This window comes from Dama dama, chromosome 5 (genome assembly GCF_033118175.1).
Source record: "Dama dama isolate Ldn47 chromosome 5, ASM3311817v1, whole genome shotgun sequence".
NCBI lineage: Eukaryota > Metazoa > Chordata > Mammalia > Artiodactyla > Cervidae > Dama > Dama dama.
Window position 1 is genome coordinate 10,277,334 of NC_083685.1, and position 19,976 is coordinate 10,297,309.

The following is a 19,976-nucleotide window of genomic DNA, read 5'->3' on the forward strand; positions in this document are numbered from 1 at the left end:
CTTCCTAGGTTCATAAGGTGGAAAGACCAAAGAACTGTCTTTCCTATGTCTATCATTCAGAGTAATCTAGCATATGTTTCTCAAGATTATTCTGCACATCCCTCTCATACAAATCACCAGAGAATTTCGATCAAAGGGATTCCTAGAATCCATTCTCAGTGTCATTTACTGATTCAAAAGCTCTGTTTGCCCTCTTCCGCACCGGAAAAAGGGAGCTACTTGGTATCTCCGGAGTTAGATTCCCTGATGGCTCAAATGGTAAAGAATCCGCCTGTAATACAGGAGACGCAAGAGACGCGGATTCGATCCGGACATGTAAGAGATGGGGGTTTGATCCCTGGATTGGGAAGATCCCCTGGAGAAGGGAATGGCTAGCCACTCCAGTATTCTCGCCTAGAGAATTCCACAGACAGAGGAGCCTGGCGGGCTACAGTCCGTGGGATCGCAAGGTCGAACACGACTGAGCGACACGAACACCCTACAGATGGGCAGGATTCAGAGACCTGGTGTCGACCAGGTGACCGGGGGCTCTCCCTAAGGTCCGCTGATTCCTTGTGAATTCTATATTTAACTTGAAAACAGAGAAAAGGGGATTTCGCGTACTCAAAGACGAAATAGCCTCAGGATCCCAGAGATCCTGCAGAGCTACTGAACATCACGTTTCAAGACGCGTTCAGCTAATAGTGTCTCCGGTCGGCCGCCGTCAGCCGTCTAGCGATGCAACGCTACGTCCTGTCTGACAGCGGTCACCCGACTGTCAAGATGGCAGCCCTCGGGAGCTGGGCTCTATGGAGCTCCTGCAGCCGTGGGTGGTCGCGGGCAGTGTCGGGCTGCAGGCTCCCCGGGCTTCGTAGCTCCTCGCCCAGGGGCCCCCTGGGTGCACGGCTCTTGTCCCAAGAGAAGGAGGCAACCGAAACGCACTTCGGGTTTGAGACTGTGTCGGAAGAGGAGAAGGGGGGCAAAGGTGAAAGGGGTGAGAGGGTGAATGGGGAGGATCTGACTGTCTACGATCTAGTTTCTTCTGCCCAAACCAAGGGTTGATTTGAAGTCCTGTGAGCTCCGCTGAGGGGCTTCCCAGGTGGCGCTAGTGGTAAAGAATCCACTGGGTCGGGAAGATCCCCTGGAGGAGGGCAGGGCAACCCACTCCAGTATTATTGTCTGGAGAATCCCCGTGGGCAGAGGAGCCTGGTAGGCGGACACGACTACTTCAAGCCACTTAGCACGCACGCACGCGCCTCTGATGCATTAACTTGTGCAGTCCTGACCTCCAAGGAGTACCCTTAGTCTGTCTCTGCCAAACTTAGAGCCTCCTCTTTTCAAGTAATTATCACAGAACCCCATCAGTTGAGCATTTATGATGTGCCAAGCAGAGTGCAGACATTATTTACAATTCTCATTTCAACTTCCTGATGGTGAGTATTGTTATTCCATCTTACTCATAAGGAAATAGAGACTTAAAGGTTAAGCCAAACCTTGCCCAGTTTAACATAGTAAGTGGTGGCACTAACGCAGTTCGGTCTGACTACTGAGCCCATATTGTTACTCTCTTGCTAAAGGGATAGGCCGTCTTTTATAGAAAGAAAGAAGGAAACTATTTTCTGTTAATATGTGCCTCAGCTTCCAAATTTGCCAGATAGGGAAGATAGTAATTTCTTTCATAGAGTTCTTGTGAAGATTACGTTACTTCATACACTGAAGAATTTTGAATAATGCCTGGCACTTCATAATTGCTCAATAAGTGTTAGATATTGTTCAGCACTTTTTTGTGTTCACCATAAGACTTGGGAAAGGAAAAGACCTGTTTTAAAATTCCAGCTGTACCATTTGTAATGAGAAAGGTATTATGCTCACATTACAGATGGATAAGGTGAGGCTCTGAGAGGTTTCTTAACTTGGCCTGTAGTCACCCAGGAAATAAGAAAAGAGCCTACCACTGAATTTTTTATCCTCTTATAGGCTAGTATATTGTATTATCTTTTACCTCAACCTTACTAAATGCATAGCTCTACTATAACTCCTTGAATATCAAATTTAAATTAACACATTTCATTGTGAATCCCCAGAAAGTTAAGACTCGCTCATAACTGTGTTCTCAGCATCTGATGCACATTAGGAGCTTGATAACTGGTTGTGGGGTGAAATAAGTGGAGCCAGGTAAAATGATAGTAAACTTCATAAGTTCATCTTCCCAGAGTTCCTGTGGCTGCAATTCCAAAATGTCTGGGGTGGCAGTATCGACATCCCCATGGTCATGTTTCTCCTATGATTCCACTGACATTCTGTTCAAATTTCACCTCCAAGTTTATCCCTTTTCATTATTTTGTTGCACTTTCATTTTTGTAGTCCAGTTTTCTCTTTCAATTATCTAGTTTTGTAAAATGCCACAGAGAGTCACAACTGAGATCAGAAGGTAACACACACAGCTACATGCTTTGCTGTCTGCATGTGAATAAGGGATGTATAGTGACCAACCCCCTACAAACTGTGAGGGAAGTGATGTAATTGGTTTCTGATCATGATGCATATCTGTTATTTATGCATGATTTGTGGAATGAAGGGCTACTAGCAAGATTTGTACTTCATGCAATTACTCACAGTTAATATACCATTGTATTTGAATGATGTTGCTAGAGGACTGTTGTTATTGAACTAAACCACAATAACTGAAATTCTTGCATATTAGAACCACATAAAGCAAGAAGGGCTTATACTCAATGGGTTGAGCCTCAGTGTCCCTCTAAATATCCCAGATGTTCAAAAGCAAAGAGCAAGCTTATAGGATCCCAGGGTTGAGAATAGATGTTCAAAATTGAATGAAAGGAGGAGGGCTCTATTGTCTGCTGATTCAGCAGAGGACAGTAATGTTTTGGGTCTTAGCAGCACATTTCATCTGAGGAACTCAACATATCTCCCCTTCTTTACCTGATTCAGTCCTTTTGGCAGGTAGGTAGGAGGCTCGCACTGATATTGTTATCTCATGAACAGAAATGGAGATACAAAGAAGTTAAATGTAGCCTGTGCTTTGAAGCATCTTTGATAGTAAATTCCTTAACTCTTCAGCCAGTCCATATTCCACATTCTTCCTTGGTCCTGTGGAGAGTCACGAGAACTCTCTACAATTCAACTTGGCCCTGACTCACATCCTACCATTCATCTGCCCACCAAGTTGAACCTGAGGTTTTTCTCAGTCACACAGGCAGAGATGAGCTGAGGTCTTCCCATTCATTTTTCATGTCTTTCTAATGGATTTTGTTGTCTTTAATCATGATACTGTTAGAAAAATTCCAATCCCCCCGCCCCTTCCTCTAAGAAATGGAAACTGGGGAACTCCCTGGCGGTCCAGTGGTTAGGACTCGGCTTGGGTCTGATCCTTGGTTAGGGAACTAAGATCCCGCAAGCCATGCAGTGTGGCCAAAAAAGAAAGCGATTTACTACTAAGTATGTGCATGGCATTATTGCAAGGTAATGGTCCTATGTGAAGCTAAGATAACAGAAAAGAGGTTGACTTATTTCTTACTTGAAGAAATTTAAGCCTTTTTAAATTCTTTATTTTTTTGGATACACTGGGTCTTAGTTGCGGCAGGCAGGATCTTCCGTCTTCCTTGTGGCATGCAAACTCTTAGCTGTGGCATGTGGGATGTAGTTCCCCAAGCAGGGATCAAACAAGGGTGCCCTGCATTGGGAGTGTGGAGTCCTAGCCACTAGGCCACCAGGGAAGTCCCTAGTTAAGCCTTTTTTTTTAAAGTGGTAACGTGCAGATTTGGGCATCAAGCATTATGACTTGGCTCCACCTTGCAGATAGTTATTTTATGGGGGGAATGGGGAACTTTCTTACATTTAGGTCTTTTCCAGGTTAATATTATTAATAGCCCAGTCATGCTGTGTTTCTCTCATGTCAAGTCTATCAGGTGTTTGAAAGTGTGGCCAAGAAGTATGATGTGATGAATGATATGATGAGTCTTGGTATCCATCGAGTTTGGAAGGATTTGCTGCTCTGGAAGATGCGCCCGTTTCCTGGGACCCAGCTGCTGGATGTTGCTGGAGGCACAGGTAATGTCCAGTTTGGTCTCCTTGGGTAACACTGAGCTCCTTTTACAAAAATTAATTTTTCTTGTTGTAATGAGCTAGCTCACCTTCCATTAGGCTGAACATGGTGATTGAAAATCAATACACCTCTCAGAAAGATTTACTCTTTTCTTTTTTCTTTTTTTAGTTTTATTTATGTAGGCTGTGCTGGGTCTTCACTGAAGCTCAGGCTTTTCTTTGATTGTAGTGAGCAGGGGCTACTCTCTAGCTGTGGGCATGGACTTCTCCCTGTGGGGGCTTCTCTTGTTGCAGAGCACAGCCTCTGGGGTGCACAGACTTCACTAGTTGGAGCACGTGGGCTCAGCAGTTGTGGCTCCCTGGCTCCACCGCATGGGCTCAGTAGTTGTGGCTTAGTTGCTCCACAGCATGTGGGATCTTCCAGGATCAGGAAGTGAACTCTTGTCTGCTGCATTGGCAGGTAGATTCTTTACAACTAAGCCACCAGGGAAGCCCTACTGAATGCCAATCAAAAACACAGAATATCAACTTTGTGCCTGTCATTTTTCTAAAATTCAGAGGATTACAAAGTAAACTAATCAGTTTTTTTCCTCCAGTGTCCCTTCCCCATCTAAACAACTATTTTTGCTTACTGTTTAACCTTTAGCCCACTTGCCTTCTTTCTTTGCTGAGGAGGGGAGGGGCTTTTATCATATAAGTTTTCAAGGCAGCCTTTTCTGCCTAATCTACTATCATATCAGATATCAAAACCTCTTTTATTGGGGAGGAAAAAAAACCTCTTTTTATTTATGCATGGTCCTTTGTTTCTTGGTACACACTAGGCATTTGGAGAGAAAAATGTCGTATAATGTAATAATCTATACTGATAGAATAATGTATAATAATAAATGGCAATAGAATAATGTCCATGTTTATGTTTGGCTTTATTGGTGTGGTCCTCTCCCCAAAAGGAAGCACAGAGGGCAGTGAGGTAGAGGACATTAGCAGAATCTATCAAAATCTAAAATGCTTTTTAGTCTAGGATCCCACAATTCCAATTCTAGACATTTAATCTGAAAAGAAAAAAAAAAAAACTTGCACAGAGATATGGCTACAGAGAAGTTTCAGTCAGAGGTGCCACCATCTCCAGTGCACCCCAGCCAGTAACATTACCACATGCCAACAACTGCCCATTTAGAAAATGCAATTAAAAAGTAAGCCCATATATTTAAAAAGACATTTAAAACATACAGTAACAAATATGCTCACACTGCATAATTTTTAGTAATAGTGAAAAGTTGGAAGTAACCTATTTCTACCTCAATGAAGAAATGACTTTAAGATACGTCAATACTATATAGGTAGCTATTTAAAAGAATGAGAAAAGCCTATAAATACTGATGGAACAGTATCAAGGACATATTAAGTGGGAAGAAAAAAGAAAAGTTATTTACAATGGATATAATATAACCCTCATTTATGTTTTTAAGTTGTTTCGTGTGAGTACATATAATTATATTTAAACTTATAGGAAAGTGACTGGAGAATACCTAATTGGATGGAGAAAATGGAAAAACCTAAGGCTGTATTTCTTATAAACAGTGTAAGAAGAAAACAATGACAAGGAAACAGCATTATGAAAAGGGAAATATGAACCTGAAAGCACTGGCTTTGCCTAAACAGTATTTACAACATGGTCACAATAATGTAAACACTTCATTCTCTGCTTTTAAACTCAAACCATCAACAAAGCACAGAAACCTTAGAGCTATAGAACAAATACAATGTTATCAGGCTTGATAGAACATATGTATATATATATACATATATATACACACACATATATATGTGAGCAAATATATATATGATGGAAGGTTGAAAGGAGTCAAGAGATACTATCTATAGTTGATGGAATAATAAGGGGGGAGAAAAAAAATAAGGGGGGAGGGATAAACTTGGAGTAGGATTAACAGATATATACTACTACATATAAAATAAGCAACAAGGACCTACTATACAGCACAAGGAACTATATTCAATATCTTGTAATAAGCTATAATGGAAAAGACTCTGAAAATGAAAATATATGTATAACTGAGTCACCTTGCTATATACCTGAAATATTGTAAATCAACTGTACTTCTAATTAAAAATAAAAATTAAAAAAAAAGAAATATACCCTTTGGTTCCAAGCATTATACTAGGTGCCATTGTTTTCTGAACTTACCTAATCTATCATTTTAAAATTCTAGAAATGTTTACTTTCCATAGTTAGAAATGCAACGTGTTCCTTGAGTGGTGGATGACTATGGATTTTTCAGCATTGCTTAATTGCCCTTCACTCCTTAATGTGAAGAAGGGGTAAGGAACAGACGAAAATGTATTCAAACCTGTTGTTCACATATGAGTGGACGAAGCACCCACTAAACTCCCTGACAGCCTCATCCATTACATCTGTACTTCTTTGGTTTCCTATGTAATATTTTTTATATGAATTCTTTGCTCTCTAAACCATGTCCCTATCAATAGTGTACTGAAACTGTAGGATTCTGACAGCAAAGGGCAGGCATTGTCCTCAGGACAGACTGGTAAGAAATATTGCCTGTTTGTGTTTTACTTGCCTTCATACTTATAGTTTTGTCTTTGTCACATAACAGTATTATAGTGTCAGTATAGCCAGACTATTTAACTCATTATTGAACCTGGAGATTTTCACAGAAACTAAATGCCTGTGGCTGGCAATTTGTTATGTAAATAAATATCGAAACATCTCTAATCAAAAAAATAAATAAAATTAAAAAAAGAAAGAAAATACATATTAATTCATTACTCTAGGTTACAAAGGTATCTGTGAGGAACTATTAAAAGTGATATAAATATATTGGGAGGACAGAGGCAAGCAGAGATGGGGGCGGGATCACTTCATAAATTTTGTGAGTAAAGAAATAGCTGTAACCAACAGAAGAAACCGCTAAAGGGATTGGGAAAGACGGTCTGTGAGGAACTGAGCTGGCTATGGGAAGTGGTGGGGCAGTGAGCTGTTGTTGCTTGTGAGTGTACCTTCGTGTTACCATCACAAAAATTATTAGAAAAAGACTAGGAAGCACTACACTCAGCTCTTCACACTTGTTGTATCTGGAGAGTGTGGACAGAGATGGCAACTTTTGTGTTTTATTCTATATATTTAAGTTTGAGGCTTTTAGAGTAAGAATGTGTCCATGCATTACATATGCAGTTTTTAAAGGTTTTTTATTTAAGGAATCTTAGCAGTTAAAAAAAATTGCTGTTAAAAAAAACATTAACTGTTGAAATGAGTACAACCTTCAGTTTTCATACACTCCTCAACCCCTGTACCTTTGTTGCTCCTTTTGGATTTAAGAAATGCTGCAGTTGTGTTTGATCTTTCCTCCTGTTGGCTTCCCACAGGTGACATTGCATTCCGGTTCCTTAATTATGTTCAGGCGCAGCATCAGAGAAAGCAGAAGAAGCAGTTAAGGGCCCAACAAAATTTATCCTGGGAAGAAATTGCCAGAAAGTACCAGAATGAAGAGGATTCCTTGGGCGGTTCTCGTGTCATGGTCTGTGACATCAACAAGGAGATGCTAAAGATTGGAAAACAGAAAGCCCATGCCCAAGGATACAAAGCTGGTAAGTCCTGCAGAAAGTGGACCTGGAGGAGGTGTTTATAAGATGGAAGGTGTACAATGCTGAAGTGCTTTCTTTTCCAGATTTCAAAAACTTACAGATACACAGGAGTGGAAGATAATTTGTGTGGCGGAGCCCAGCATGTGTACTATTACATACATTATTTCAGCAACCAGTTATCAGCCTCAAGTGACAGGGGAGACAACCCAGACCCAAAGAGGTTAAGTATCTTGTTCAAGTCATGCAGTTTAAATGGCAGATCCAAAATGGGGACTGACTCTTTGGGTCTCAGCTCTTGAACCCTGAGACAGAAGTTTGGCTTTCAATTTCCAGCAGCTCTCCAATGACCCCAATGCCCTATTCTTGAGCTGTTTCATCCCCCTTCCAAAACTAAGCTCTGCCTCAGCTTTCCAACCTGGCAGCACCCAGCCAGTGACTGAGGACAATGGGGCTCCCGGGCCTGAACATATGCCACGTGGGGCTCTCTTCACAGGCAGTCTTTGTTCCAGAGCCCCCTGTTGGGTTGGCTGGGGCTTTCTCAGGTCTGCATCAAGGTCTTATGGCTCTTCCCACACATGCTTGCTTCCTCTTCTTTTTATTTTTTTTCCAGGTGCCTCCCCTCACCCCCCAACCAACCCCCCACCAAAAAAAAAACTTTGCCCTCCTACCTCTGTTTCAGCATGGGTTTCTCAGAGGGCGCAACTGATGCAGTTGAAGAATCAGCCGTAAATGGTACTCTTCAAACTTCCCTCGCACGGTCCACTCTACAGTCAAGGGGGAAGGGACTGGGTGTCTCCAGGCTGCTGCTGCAGCTCCCAAATAGACAGTTTCTGCTCTAGCTTAAAGATACACGTTTTATATTTGGCTTTCTCTTTTAATATTTTGAAATACTTTTGCCCCCAGTATTTTGCCCCAGTAGACGTACTGATCTGGCAGCTGCAGCATGTTTACCCGGCTTTTCAGAGCCACTGTACTGCCCTCTTCCACACTGGCCGAGCGCTGCAGGCAGCCCTGGTGAGAGGCAGTGGTACCCAACAAAGAACCCAAGGCCTTTGGGTTAGCATCAGCACTTCTCTCCTCCCCCACCACCTCCCCACCACGAGTGTCTATGGTTATTTTAGCTCAATTCTTCCTCCTCCTACTTCCACCCCCAGAACGAGCTGCCTAGACGAACTGCAGCCCACTTGGCCCCACAGATGAAGGGCTCTTTTGTTAACCATCAACACTGATCAGAAGGCCAACAGTCACTAGTGTTTCTAGACAAAGGCACTGTGTTCTTACTCCTACTGAGAAACGTGTTTCCCTTCTCTCTGGTGCTCAGCCACGAAGAGTGGAGAACAAAGATGGGAATGATGGGTAACGTTCCACTTCTGGAATCATCTCTGCCATAGCACAGCTTGCCCTTCAGGCTCTCCTAACAGCCAAGACAGATCCACCTATGTAAGAATCATTACGTGCTTCTTAGTTTGGTTTTGTTTTTCCTCCTTGCTTTGAAAGTGAAATGAAAGTCACTCAGTCATGTCCGATTCTTTGCGACCCCATGGAGTCCTTGGAATTCTCCAGGCCAGAATACTGGAGTGGGTAGCCTTTCCCTTTTCCGGGGGATCTTCCCAACCCAGGAATTGAACCAGGGTCTCCTGCATTGCAGGCAGATTCTTTACCAGCTGAGTTACCAGGTACCAGTCTCCAATAATAATGCCTTTGCAACACATATCATGCCAAAATAAAGTTGAAACGAAGTAGAAGGATCCTAGAAATGATTTAACAGTTATAAAAGTTAATGTATAAAGGCATTTTTTTTTTATAAAGGCATTTTTGTGTAGCGCTATTATGTGTTTTATTACATGTAGCACTTCCTCCCAAAGTAGAAGCTTGGAGGGCAGAAACCTTAAAAAGATTTGATGGGTTATAAAAGTGATATATTTGGGAAAATTTGGGATGTTAGAAATCAAACATTTGGGAAAAAAAAAAAAGAAATCAAACATTTGAAAAAGTATGAAGAAGTAAATGTTAACCATAGTTCCAGCATCCAGAGATGACCCTCAATATTTTAGTATATTTCCTCCCTACCTTTTTCCCAATCATTTCCTTTTTATAATATTGACAACATCTTGGAGATACAATTTAGTATCCTGCTTTGTTTAATTCAGCATTGTATCATGAGATTTTTCCATGTTATTCAAAATTTCTGGGGACTTCCCTGGTGGTCCAGGGTTAAAACATTGCCTTCCAATGCAGGAGGTGGGAGTTCGATCCTTGGTCAGGGGGCTAAGATCCCTCATGCCCCTCACAGTCAAAAAAATCAAAGCATAAAACAGAAGCAATATTGTAACCAAATTCAATAAAGAATTCCAGTGGTCCAGTGGTTAGGACTCTGCATTCTCACTGCAGAGGGCCTGTAGGGGATAATGTATGTAAAATGATTACATAGACCTCATCCTCGTGGGCTTAGTAAGCAGTAGCTTTGATGATAATGTCATTAATGTCTTCCTCCAAAAAAATCAAATGACTAGGTTAAAGGGTATGCTCATTGCTGAGGCTCTTGTTAAATACTGTTAGCGTGCTTCCCAGGAAGATTATTTCCATCTACCTTCCTCTATGAAGCCTCCTTTCTGAATCATAAGTGACGGGAAGTCGCTCAGTTGTGTCCGACTCTTTGCAACCCCCAGGACAGTAGCCTGCACCAGGCTCCTCCGTCCATGGGATTTTCTAGGCAAGAGTACTGGATTGGGTTGCCATTTCCTTCTCCATTGAATCATACTTCGTGTCTGATTCACTGCAGGTTGAATAATATTGAAGCTGAATCAGGATTCTCAGAGGATATAGCTATCCTGATAGGGAGCTCCCTTGGGTGTTTTCTGAATTCATGACCAGACTTGGGGTCAAGACACCCTGCTTCTCTGTGAGTCCAGTAGAATGAATAACTATGCCAAATTATGTACTTAGAATAAATTCTAATGACTATCTGAAGTAGGTACTACTTATTATTGACTCCACTTTACACATGAGGAAACTGAGGCAACATAGTTTATCCAAGATTATATAGCTAGGGGCTTCCCTGGTGGCCCAGTGGTAAAGAATCTGCCTACCAGTACAGAAGACACGGGTTTGATCCTTGGTACGGGAAGATCCCACATGCCGTGAAGCAGCTAAGCCCATGCACCACAACTACTCAGCCTGTGCTCTAAAGCCCGGGAGCTGCAGCTTCTGAAACCATAGACTGCAGCTACTGAAGCCTGGGAGCCTCGAGTCTGCGCCCCGCAACAAGAGGAGCCACACAATGAGAAGCCCGTGCTCCACAGCTAGAGAGCAACCCCTGCTCTCTGCACCTAGAGAAAAGCCCCCACAGCAAGAAAGACCCAGCGCAGCCAGAAATAAAAAGTAACTCTATTCAAAAACTTGTATTATTTAAAAAAAAAAAAAAAAAGGTTATATAGCTACTAGTTGGGGAAGCTGGCATTAGAACCCAGGCAACACCAGGACCTGGGCTCTTAACCACAATGCTTTACACCTAGTTGGATAAAAATTGCTTAAGAGTAAGGCATAACTAAGTAACCAGTGTCTACTCTGAGAACCTTGGGGGAAACTTTCTTCTAAACTTCAAGGACACCAGAAACTTCAAGTGTTCAGGACTGAAGGACACCCTGAAGACGGTGGCCAGGAATCCACTGGAGAAGGCAGGTGTGTGTTTTCTGACACCGCTTCAGATACCGCACGTGTGATGTTCCCCCAGCACCATACAGTTCTCCAATTCTCCAGCGCCAGCCAGCTGTCCAACCATTCAATTCAATTCTAACACTAAATACCAGAGTTAGCATCAGATTCCACAGTTTTAAGGGCTTATTGCCACAAGACTGCCCCCACTTCACAAGACAGCCACAAACAGGGTGTTCAGGGTACCCACACTTCTGTCCAGCTGACTACAAATTCAGGGGTTCCCACAACCCCCTTCCCAGGTTTGACAGTTCCCTGGGTGCAGAGGAGACAGCAGCCCAGGCTGAGGCCAGAACTGCTTTTCTCTTTCAGGACTTGCCTGGATATTGGGAGATGCAGAAGAACTGCCCTTCGACGATGACAAGTTTGATGTTTACACCATTGCCTTCGGGATCCGGAACGTCACACACATTGATCAGGTAACCAATGGCCGCCTCTGCTGGCGTGACCCAGGATATTAGCTCTCTGGGGGTAGCTCCACAGTGAATGAGGAAAGGGAGAGATTCTTCTCCAGGCCCAGCTCAGTTGAATGTTTCCGGCTGAGAGGTCTTAATCCTTTAAACTGCCAATTTTCCTGCTCACAAAATTGAAAAAACCAAAACCACAGAGCAGATCCCCATAGAAGCCTTTGTTGCTTGAGTCAGTATTCATATCTTCGAGCCTGTCAGTCTTGCTCTCTCATGTCATCTGCTTCCTCTCTCTCCATGAAGCCTCCTGACTCAGAATTTGCAGATCAGAGCAATTCCCAAGGCTGACACAGGAAAAGGCACTCAGCCCCTATTTTGGCAGAAGGTGGCTAGATTCACAGATCCTCTGTTGGAAGAAGGGAATGTTCAGCCCTTAATTTGATGCAGCTCTTCTTTTATTTCTACTTGAACATTCTGTCCAAACATTTGAAGATGACAGGCGAGGCCCCCAGTTTCATTTCTGTAACGCGGACTCCAGTTGCGTGGTTGCCTGCCTTGGGTGGGATGTCGATTATGGGGTACTTTAATTTCATTTTTTTCCTGTGTCTATAGCCAATTTATTATTCTTTTTAAATTAAAAAAAAAAATTTTAATAAATTCAAATCTCAAGCAGCACAAAAGGGATATATCACTAAAAAATCTTCATCCCTGTGTGCTAACCATTCAGTGCCTTCTCTTTCTGTGATCACCAATTTCCGAGTGGCGTATCTTTGCAAAGATGTCTTGTGCATATTAAGTGTATTCATTTCCTTTCTTTTTTTTAATACAAATATTAGCATATGAAACATTTTGCCCATTGCTTTTTTTTCCCCTTAAAGATATACCTGCAAAAAATATATATCTATATCTGCAGACTTTTCCATGTCAGCACATAAAGAACTCTTGCTCTTCCTTTTTTAAATAGCTTCATCGAGTCCATTTGTATACATATTCCCTAATATAACCAGTCTCTCATTGATGATTAAGATGCTTCTGCTCTTACGCTGTTCAAATCGTGCTGTAATGAATAACCCCACGTCATTTCCACAGTAGAAGCATTTCTGTAAGATGGACTCTTTGAAGGAAAATTGCTGGGTCAAAGAGGGATATCCATCGTGATTTTGAGAAGTAATTCAAAAATTGCCCTCCCCCAATCTGAGTCAGTTTAGATTACTCCAGGTAACCTTCTCTAGTCATGGGCAGCGGAATGGCTAAAAGATTTAGGAGACTGTGGGTTTGTTCTGCTGTTACAGCTTCCCAACTGAGGTTGAACATGGGATCTATGGGAAACATTCTTTATAATGCCCCCAGAAGCCAGTGCCGCCTCAGCCTCCCAGAGATGAGTGAGGGCTGCTGAGGAGTGTGTCCTGTTGTTCTTGTCTTGCTCAGGCACTACAGGAAGCCCATCGGGTCCTGAAACCAGGAGGAAGGTTTCTCTGTCTGGAGTTCAGCCAAGTAAACAATCCCCTTGTATCCAGGTTGGTATTGTTAACAGGGCTTGATTTTCACCATCCAGCCAAGGGTTTCCTATCCCCAAATGGATAGAAAATAACCAGTAGCTTTAAGCACGAACCTCAAAGTCCCTGAGTCCCTGAGGGACGGTGCCATCTCTATGGTCAGCCAGTTCTGAATGATAACACCTAGACCAGAAGAGTCTCAAACCAGTAACCAGAGACTCAAGTGGGCCTGCATATGTATTTTGTTTGGCTCATGGTTATTTTAGAAAATTGACTTAGATGTCTGTATTTTAAAATTGAGAAATTTTACATAAAAATTTGGATTTCCAACTTCACTTGAGAAATCAGATATATGGCAACCCTGGTTAAGCCCATATTCCCATATGGCAATAATCAGAGCTGGGTAGTAGCTGCCCCTTCCCCACTTTTCTGGACCTTCCTAATTGTGCCTGTCACCACACCCTCAACTGGGTCACTTATTTCAGGTACTTGCTTGACCCTTATAGGCATTTTTGAGTTTATAATTGCAGGCTTAGACCTTCTTGCTTATTAACGGTCACGTTCTAATCTTAATCTTTTGCCTTTTTAGGCTCTATGATGTATATAGCTTCCAGGTCATTCCTGTCCTGGGAGAAGTCATTGCAGGAGATTGGAAGTCCTATCAATACCTTGTAGAGAGTATCCGACAATTCCCATCTCAGGTACAAAAAAATCTATAGCTTACAACCCAAGGCCCCACAGTTAAAATCCAGGTAATTTCTGCTGTATCTTTCTTTGTGTTTTAGGAGGAATTCAAGGAGATGATAGAAGATGCAGGTTTTCAGAAGGTGACTTATGAAAATCTCACATCAGGCATTGTAGCCATTCATTCTGGTTTCAAACTGTAACTCCTTTAAGATTCTGAAGCGTGAACCAGTCACATCCTGTCAGAAGTCTGGAGCTGGAGGATAATCTGGTTAGTGTGACCAGCAGCAGAACATCTCTGCATAAGGCTGTGTGCCTTGGACCCATGTTCTGATCTGACCAATCTCGAAGTAAAAGAAACAAGTTCCTGTCACTTGACTGCAGCTTTCCTTAGGGGCTGCTTCAGGCCTTCTCCCAGAGTTATTTGTCTGTACTTTTGCTAAAGTCCTATTTTTTCTTGGCTGTGCAGTATGTGGTTAAGGTAAAACCAGCACTGAAACTCAATTTTGAAGTGTATTTGTAGTTTCTCTGCCAGTGCTGCCTTCCAGAGGGATAATGAATTATTTGAATTCAATGATTATTTGAACCAGAAAACTTGCTAGCTATACCTTTCAGCCTAGGACTAAGTCTGGGGCCAAAAGCCAAGGCCCAAAGTATAGGGCTAAGGATCACAACTAGAACTGTGCAGTTGAAACACTAAATGAGTTTACAATTTTCATGGATTTTGTCAGTTTCTTCTTGAGGGAGGTGAAAGAAATACACTTTCTTCATCATTCATTCAGTACTCTTCCACCAAAAGCCACTATTGTGTCCTCAGTGCCTGTCATGAAGAAAACAACTTGACAAATCCTTGTTGAAAGAATAAATGTACCAGCAGACTTCTGCTTTCACATCTAAAAAATTGAGAGCCTGTCAGAATACATTTGAAGAAAGATCTTATAGCCAAAAAAAAGAAAGTTTGGTAACTATTTATATAGCCAAGCCCCCTCCGGTACTCAGCAGAGCTGGGCAGAGCTTGTCTCCTTAATACAGTCCACTGTTTGATGTTAAAATCAAACCATAAATATTTTCAGTGTGGATGAAATTTAAGGGTTTTCTCTTTTGCAAGGGGGTAGGGGTGGGAGAAGGGCTGGTAAGAAATTACAGAAGTCAACCTAGGAGTTGCTGGCAGTTTAATTTCAGAGAGCTTTCTATTGTTGTTGAGTCACTAAAGTTATGTCCAACTCTTTACGACCCTGTGGACTCTAGCCCACCAGGCTCCTCTCTCCATGGGATTTCCCAGGCAAGAATACTGGGGTGGGTTGCCATTTCCTTCACCAACGAATCTTCCTGATGCAGGGATCGAACCCACATCTCCAGCATTGGCAGGCAGATCCTTTACTGCTGAGCCACCAGGGAGGTCCTACAGAGACCTCGGTTCAAGGCTATTTGAAATGTCTTCAGATGTGCTACCTCTCGTCCCGGCACAGAAGGGTCATTTATGTACCCTCACTGATGCTGAAGCTGAAACTCCAATACTTTGGCCACCTCATGTGAAGAGTTGACTCATTGGAAAAGACCCTGATGCTGGGAGGGATTGGAGGCGGGAGAAGGGGACGACAGAGGATGAGATGGCTGGACGGCATCACTGACTCAATGGACATGAGTTTGAGTAAACTCTGGGAGTTGGTGATGGACAGGGAGGCCTGGCGTGCTGCGATTCACGGGGTCGCAAAGAGTCGGACACGACTGAGCGACTGAACTGACTGACTCACAAGATCTTGCCCTGTCATTGAAAAGCTTCCAGATACAGCTCTCTATATACAAGTGTCTCAAAGAACAGCACCTAAGAACTTTAGATAAAATGCTAAACCTTAGAAAAACTTTCAGCTTAGATTTTGTTTTCAGCCAGTTGGAGCCTTTGAAATTAACAAGGATCAGGCGCTGAAAAATTTTCATAGGCCATCAACCCAGTCCTATCTCAGTGGCAGTGATTCTTATATCTGAATCAAGAAATAAAAACTGTCACTTCCCGGTGATATGGGCCAGGTCAAATTAGAACTCCCACTGTCCAGCTGTTTATGGCCTGAAAGCAGCTTTAGGCTCTTTGCTGGACTACTTCTAAGAAGAGCTAAAATCGACAAGATTGATGCAGCTTTGGAGGCCTAATACCCGTCAGGTTTCAAACAAATATGGCCAGATCACAAAAGTGGGAAAGAAGCTAGATCAATTAGAGGAACCCTTTCAGTCTGTTCACATAAATCCAAACCTAAATCACCCCAATTGCAGCCCCTTTCCACAGCACCTCCTTATCTTTTTCCTGCAGAAAGCAGGAAAAACTCTTCAATTTTTATCATCCTAAATAATTCTTTGCTTTCTACCCTGAAACTTTACCAGTCCTAACATCGTTCAGCTTCATCAGAACTTCTAAAACCCCAAGTTCTCATTAAGAAAAAGTCTCCCAAAGATGTTACAGACTTAATTCCACTCTTAAGATGGAGTCATTGATCAATTCAGATCTATCACTTCCTCTGTTGTAGCTGTAGCATGGCTGCAAGGTCTAAAACAAAAACACTGAAAACAAAGGGAAACTAAAAGCCAGGACCTTCCTTGCAGCTTCCCAAGATGGTGTGGGTTGTTTTAGCCTCTGGATCATTTCCTTTATCTACAAAAGCTGTCTGCTGTACTTGCTTTTATTCAGAAATCTGTCTTCCTAAAACTGATAGCAGGAAAACTTTTACTTATCCACAACTTTAATTGGGCCTTTTAATGAAAGCTTCAGTTCACATGTGAACACAGCTAGTTAAAAAGCACAGCACAGCAGGTTTCTAAGTTTAAATTCCTGCACTTTATTAGAATCACATGGAGGACTGCTGCTCAAAAGCTTTTTCCCTTTAAGCTCACCTTTAATCTCTAGAGTATACTTTGGCCAAGGCAGAGGAGGGTAAATGTCTAGAGCCCAACAAATTCCTCATTAGCCCAACTTTCTCACCAGCTTATTTCCATTTTACAGCCACAGTAAACTTAAAGGAGTTCTACAACACATTCATCATCTCTTGAGGCCTAAGGCCTAGAACACTCTATAGCAGTTATCACAAAAGGAGCACTTAAGGATATTTATCAGGTTAGGAGTAAGAGTTAATCCACTAGTTTCTCTGCCATGCATTTCTCAACACGCACTTCTGAGTAGTATTCTTCCATGCACAACAGGAACAGGATGGGCAAAGAGTGCTGAATAGGCTAGTCTGTTACATCCCACAGAAACTCCAAGGAAACACCCCCACCAACCCTACCCAAGATCAAGTAATAGGCCATCTTCAACGGATTGTTTGAACAAACGGTAATTAACGCACACTTCAACAGATTTATTTCTTTAAAGGAATGGATTTTGAAGAGAAAAAACATGGGGCAGAGAGGTATGGAATAGAAAATAAATACAAATGTAAGCTGTTTTACTAATTGCTTTATAACCACAAACTAGTACAGAGAATGCCCTGTACAAAACACAATAAAGGTTCAAAGATGGAGGTGTTCCCTTAGGCCAAGGCTGAAGACTTCAGTCTCTGGTATTTGGAATTTAGGCTGCAGTCCTTGTTTTTGGATGGATCACTAGGTGTGTGGCACAGTTCATGCTTTTAACCAGATTTGAACAGGAGAATGGCCACTTGGCCCAGGTAGAAGTAGATGAAGTGTTTGGTTTCATGTGTCACATAACTACCGAAGTTCCTCCCCACGATGCAGTGCCAGGTGGGGTTGTACTTCTTGTCAAACTCCTGGGGGGAGGAGGTGGAGAAAAAAACAGAATTTTAGTGCTAAACCTGCGGTCAGAGTTTGCCTCCTAGATAAACAGCCTGTAGGAGCAGAAAGCAGGAACTTCGGCATCTGCAAATTCTTAGAATGAAAGAATGTTCCCCAGCTCCAAATCGCCTACATAGTGCATTAATGCAAACATGCTTGCAGTCTGAGCTAAACTGGGAATGGGGGCTGGGGAGGTAAAAGTCAGAAAGGGCAGCCTCTGAGAGTGCTTTGTTATCATGGTAATTACACCTTCTAACTTCTATAATATTCAGGGACAGCAGGTGACATCAGTTATAGTTTACCCTCTAGGTTTTACGTCTAAAAGAACTAAGCTATCCTACTGTATGACATGTACTCCCAAATCCAAGAGAATAGTATTTAGCCCAAAATACCACCATTGTAACTCAGTTTAGTATTGCTGAAAACAAAAGGTTTCAGAAAGAACAGAGCCTCAGTAAGCAGCTAAACCACTGGAGATCAAAATTTAAAGGACAAGACACTTGGCGCTCCACTGTCCCTGTAAAAAGAAAGCTGGAAGCAAAACCTGACAGCCACCTGGGCAAATTTTATCTTTACTGTCAACAGCCCTTCTTCCCACATCTATCCTGATGGTGCCAATCTACCCTACCACCTGGTCCTCAAGGCTAGCAAATGGCACTAACAACTTTCCCCTATTTTCCCCACCCCCAGAAGCTCTAGGAACTACAATGCCTGTGTTAATTTCATCACTAGGTAGCTCTAGGTAGGGGTCAGCGCTAGTCTTTCTCTGTGAAATCTTTCTCTATATAAATCAGTATTACGAGTCTCTGACCAGTTAGGCGAAATTTGGCTACTACTGTACTGTACACAGTGGGAAAGTCTTTCAGATTAAGGTAAATAACATTCTTACAGACCAGACAAACGCACTGCTGTTGCTGCCTTTGTCAGAAAAGGTATTTATTTCTGTTCCATCTGAAATCTTTCATCTTCTCATTCTCGACTGGAACCCTCCCACGACTTAGGCTGCCAGTTTTCTTCCCTTCTAGAAAACACAGCTCGAGAAGTTGGCAGACCTACCAGCTTTCTACAGACTGCCATTTATCAATCCCCCAACCCAGTCCCCAACCACCACCACCCACTTTCCCTCAACTGCCGACTGACTCCCCAATGGAGGCTGGCAAGATCTCCCTCCGGCCCTGCTGGAAACACCCACGCAGCTCCCCCCTCTCCAACACCCAGATGGATCCTGGGTGCAGCAATCATGCAGAAGGGGGAACCGCTGCTCCCTGATCCTAGAAACCGTTGCTAGGTGGCGCTTTCCCCGTGGAGCTGGGTTAAAAAAAAAAAAAAAAAAACTTCGGGCGCTGAGGGGCCGATCTTCAAGAGAAGTGCAAAATTCATCTGCGTCCTTTTCTGGAAACCTCTACACCGCGCCACCTTGCGTGCCCCCAAGGATCTCTGCCAGCGCTCTGGGGACGCATTATCGAGGGGAAGGAAGTTGTGACTCGCCCCAACAGTGCACAAACTGCCCGAGCCCCCCGCCCGCGCCCCGTCCTCACCTTCTTGATATGGGCCGCAATGTCCTTCTCTATATTATACTTCTCCAATGCCTGAGTAGCACATTCCACCGAGTCCTGTTGCATCTCCTCCGACATATCGGCATTCTTGATTACGGCCTTTCGGTCACACATGGTTACCTGAGGAGCGAGGCCGAGGCAAAGGATGAGGAGTTGGGAGTATGGGCTGAGGCGCAGTTTCCCCGGTCCACTCCGCCCGCCCCCACGCCACCCCGGGACGACGCCCCCCACCCCACTCCTCAGGAAGCGCGGACCGCGCGAACAGAAGGCGGGAGAAGTCCTGCAGGGGACGAAGCTAGAGAGCGGAGCCCCCTGAGTTTCTCACCAAGGAGCAGGGGCTGGCCGACTGCAACGGTCTCCTGGGGGAGGGGCTGGCGAAGCTCACACCCGCGTAGAGAGGCGGTCGCTACCGAAGCCGTGGCGCATCTAAGGAGCCCCACGCCAGCCGCCGCCGCCTAGTACCTAAGCCCCGCCCTTCTCCCGGCGACCCCGCCCCCCGCCAAACGTTCCTATTGGCTTGACGCAGCCCCTAGAACTCTCCCATTGGCCCATAGACTCAATGGTTCCCTCAGGATCTTTCTCCTGCATTTTGTTGCAGACCACAATGCACCGCTCTCGGCGTCGGTTACCCCGGCAATGGGCCGCACGAGGTGAGGCCCAAACATCTCGAAGAT

At 43.5% G+C, this 19,976-nt stretch overlaps 2 protein-coding genes across 3 annotated transcripts; one reads left to right on the forward strand and one right to left on the reverse strand.

Annotated features, from left to right (window-relative positions):
• Positions 1-702: 702 nt before the first annotated feature.
• On the forward strand, positions 703-14,473 carry COQ5 (coenzyme Q5, methyltransferase). 2 transcript variants are annotated; one of them, XM_061141754.1, is made up of 7 exons: positions 703-973; positions 3,901-4,050; positions 7,450-7,671; positions 11,695-11,801; positions 13,218-13,306; positions 13,875-13,986; positions 14,071-14,473. In XM_061141754.1, the coding sequence occupies exons 1-7, from the start codon at positions 718-720 to the stop codon at positions 14,170-14,172; spliced, it is 1,038 nt and encodes a 345-aa protein (XP_060997737.1). In that variant the 5' UTR covers positions 703-717; the 3' UTR covers positions 14,173-14,473. The 2 variants fall into 2 exon arrangements, with proteins under 2 accessions (XP_060997737.1, XP_060997738.1); XM_061141755.1 differs by having other exon boundaries at positions 703-964.
• A 2,819-nt stretch (positions 14,474-17,292) lies between these two features.
• DYNLL1 (dynein light chain LC8-type 1) lies at positions 17,293-19,776 on the reverse strand. The gene is made up of 3 exons (XM_061141756.1): positions 19,628-19,776; positions 19,285-19,422; positions 17,293-17,721 (listed from the first exon to the last, which is right to left on the reverse strand). The coding sequence occupies exons 2-3, from the start codon at positions 19,414-19,416 to the stop codon at positions 17,584-17,586; spliced, it is 270 nt and encodes an 89-aa protein (XP_060997739.1). The 5' UTR covers positions 19,417-19,422; positions 19,628-19,776; the 3' UTR covers positions 17,293-17,583.
• Between the last annotated feature and the right edge of the window lie 200 nt (positions 19,777-19,976).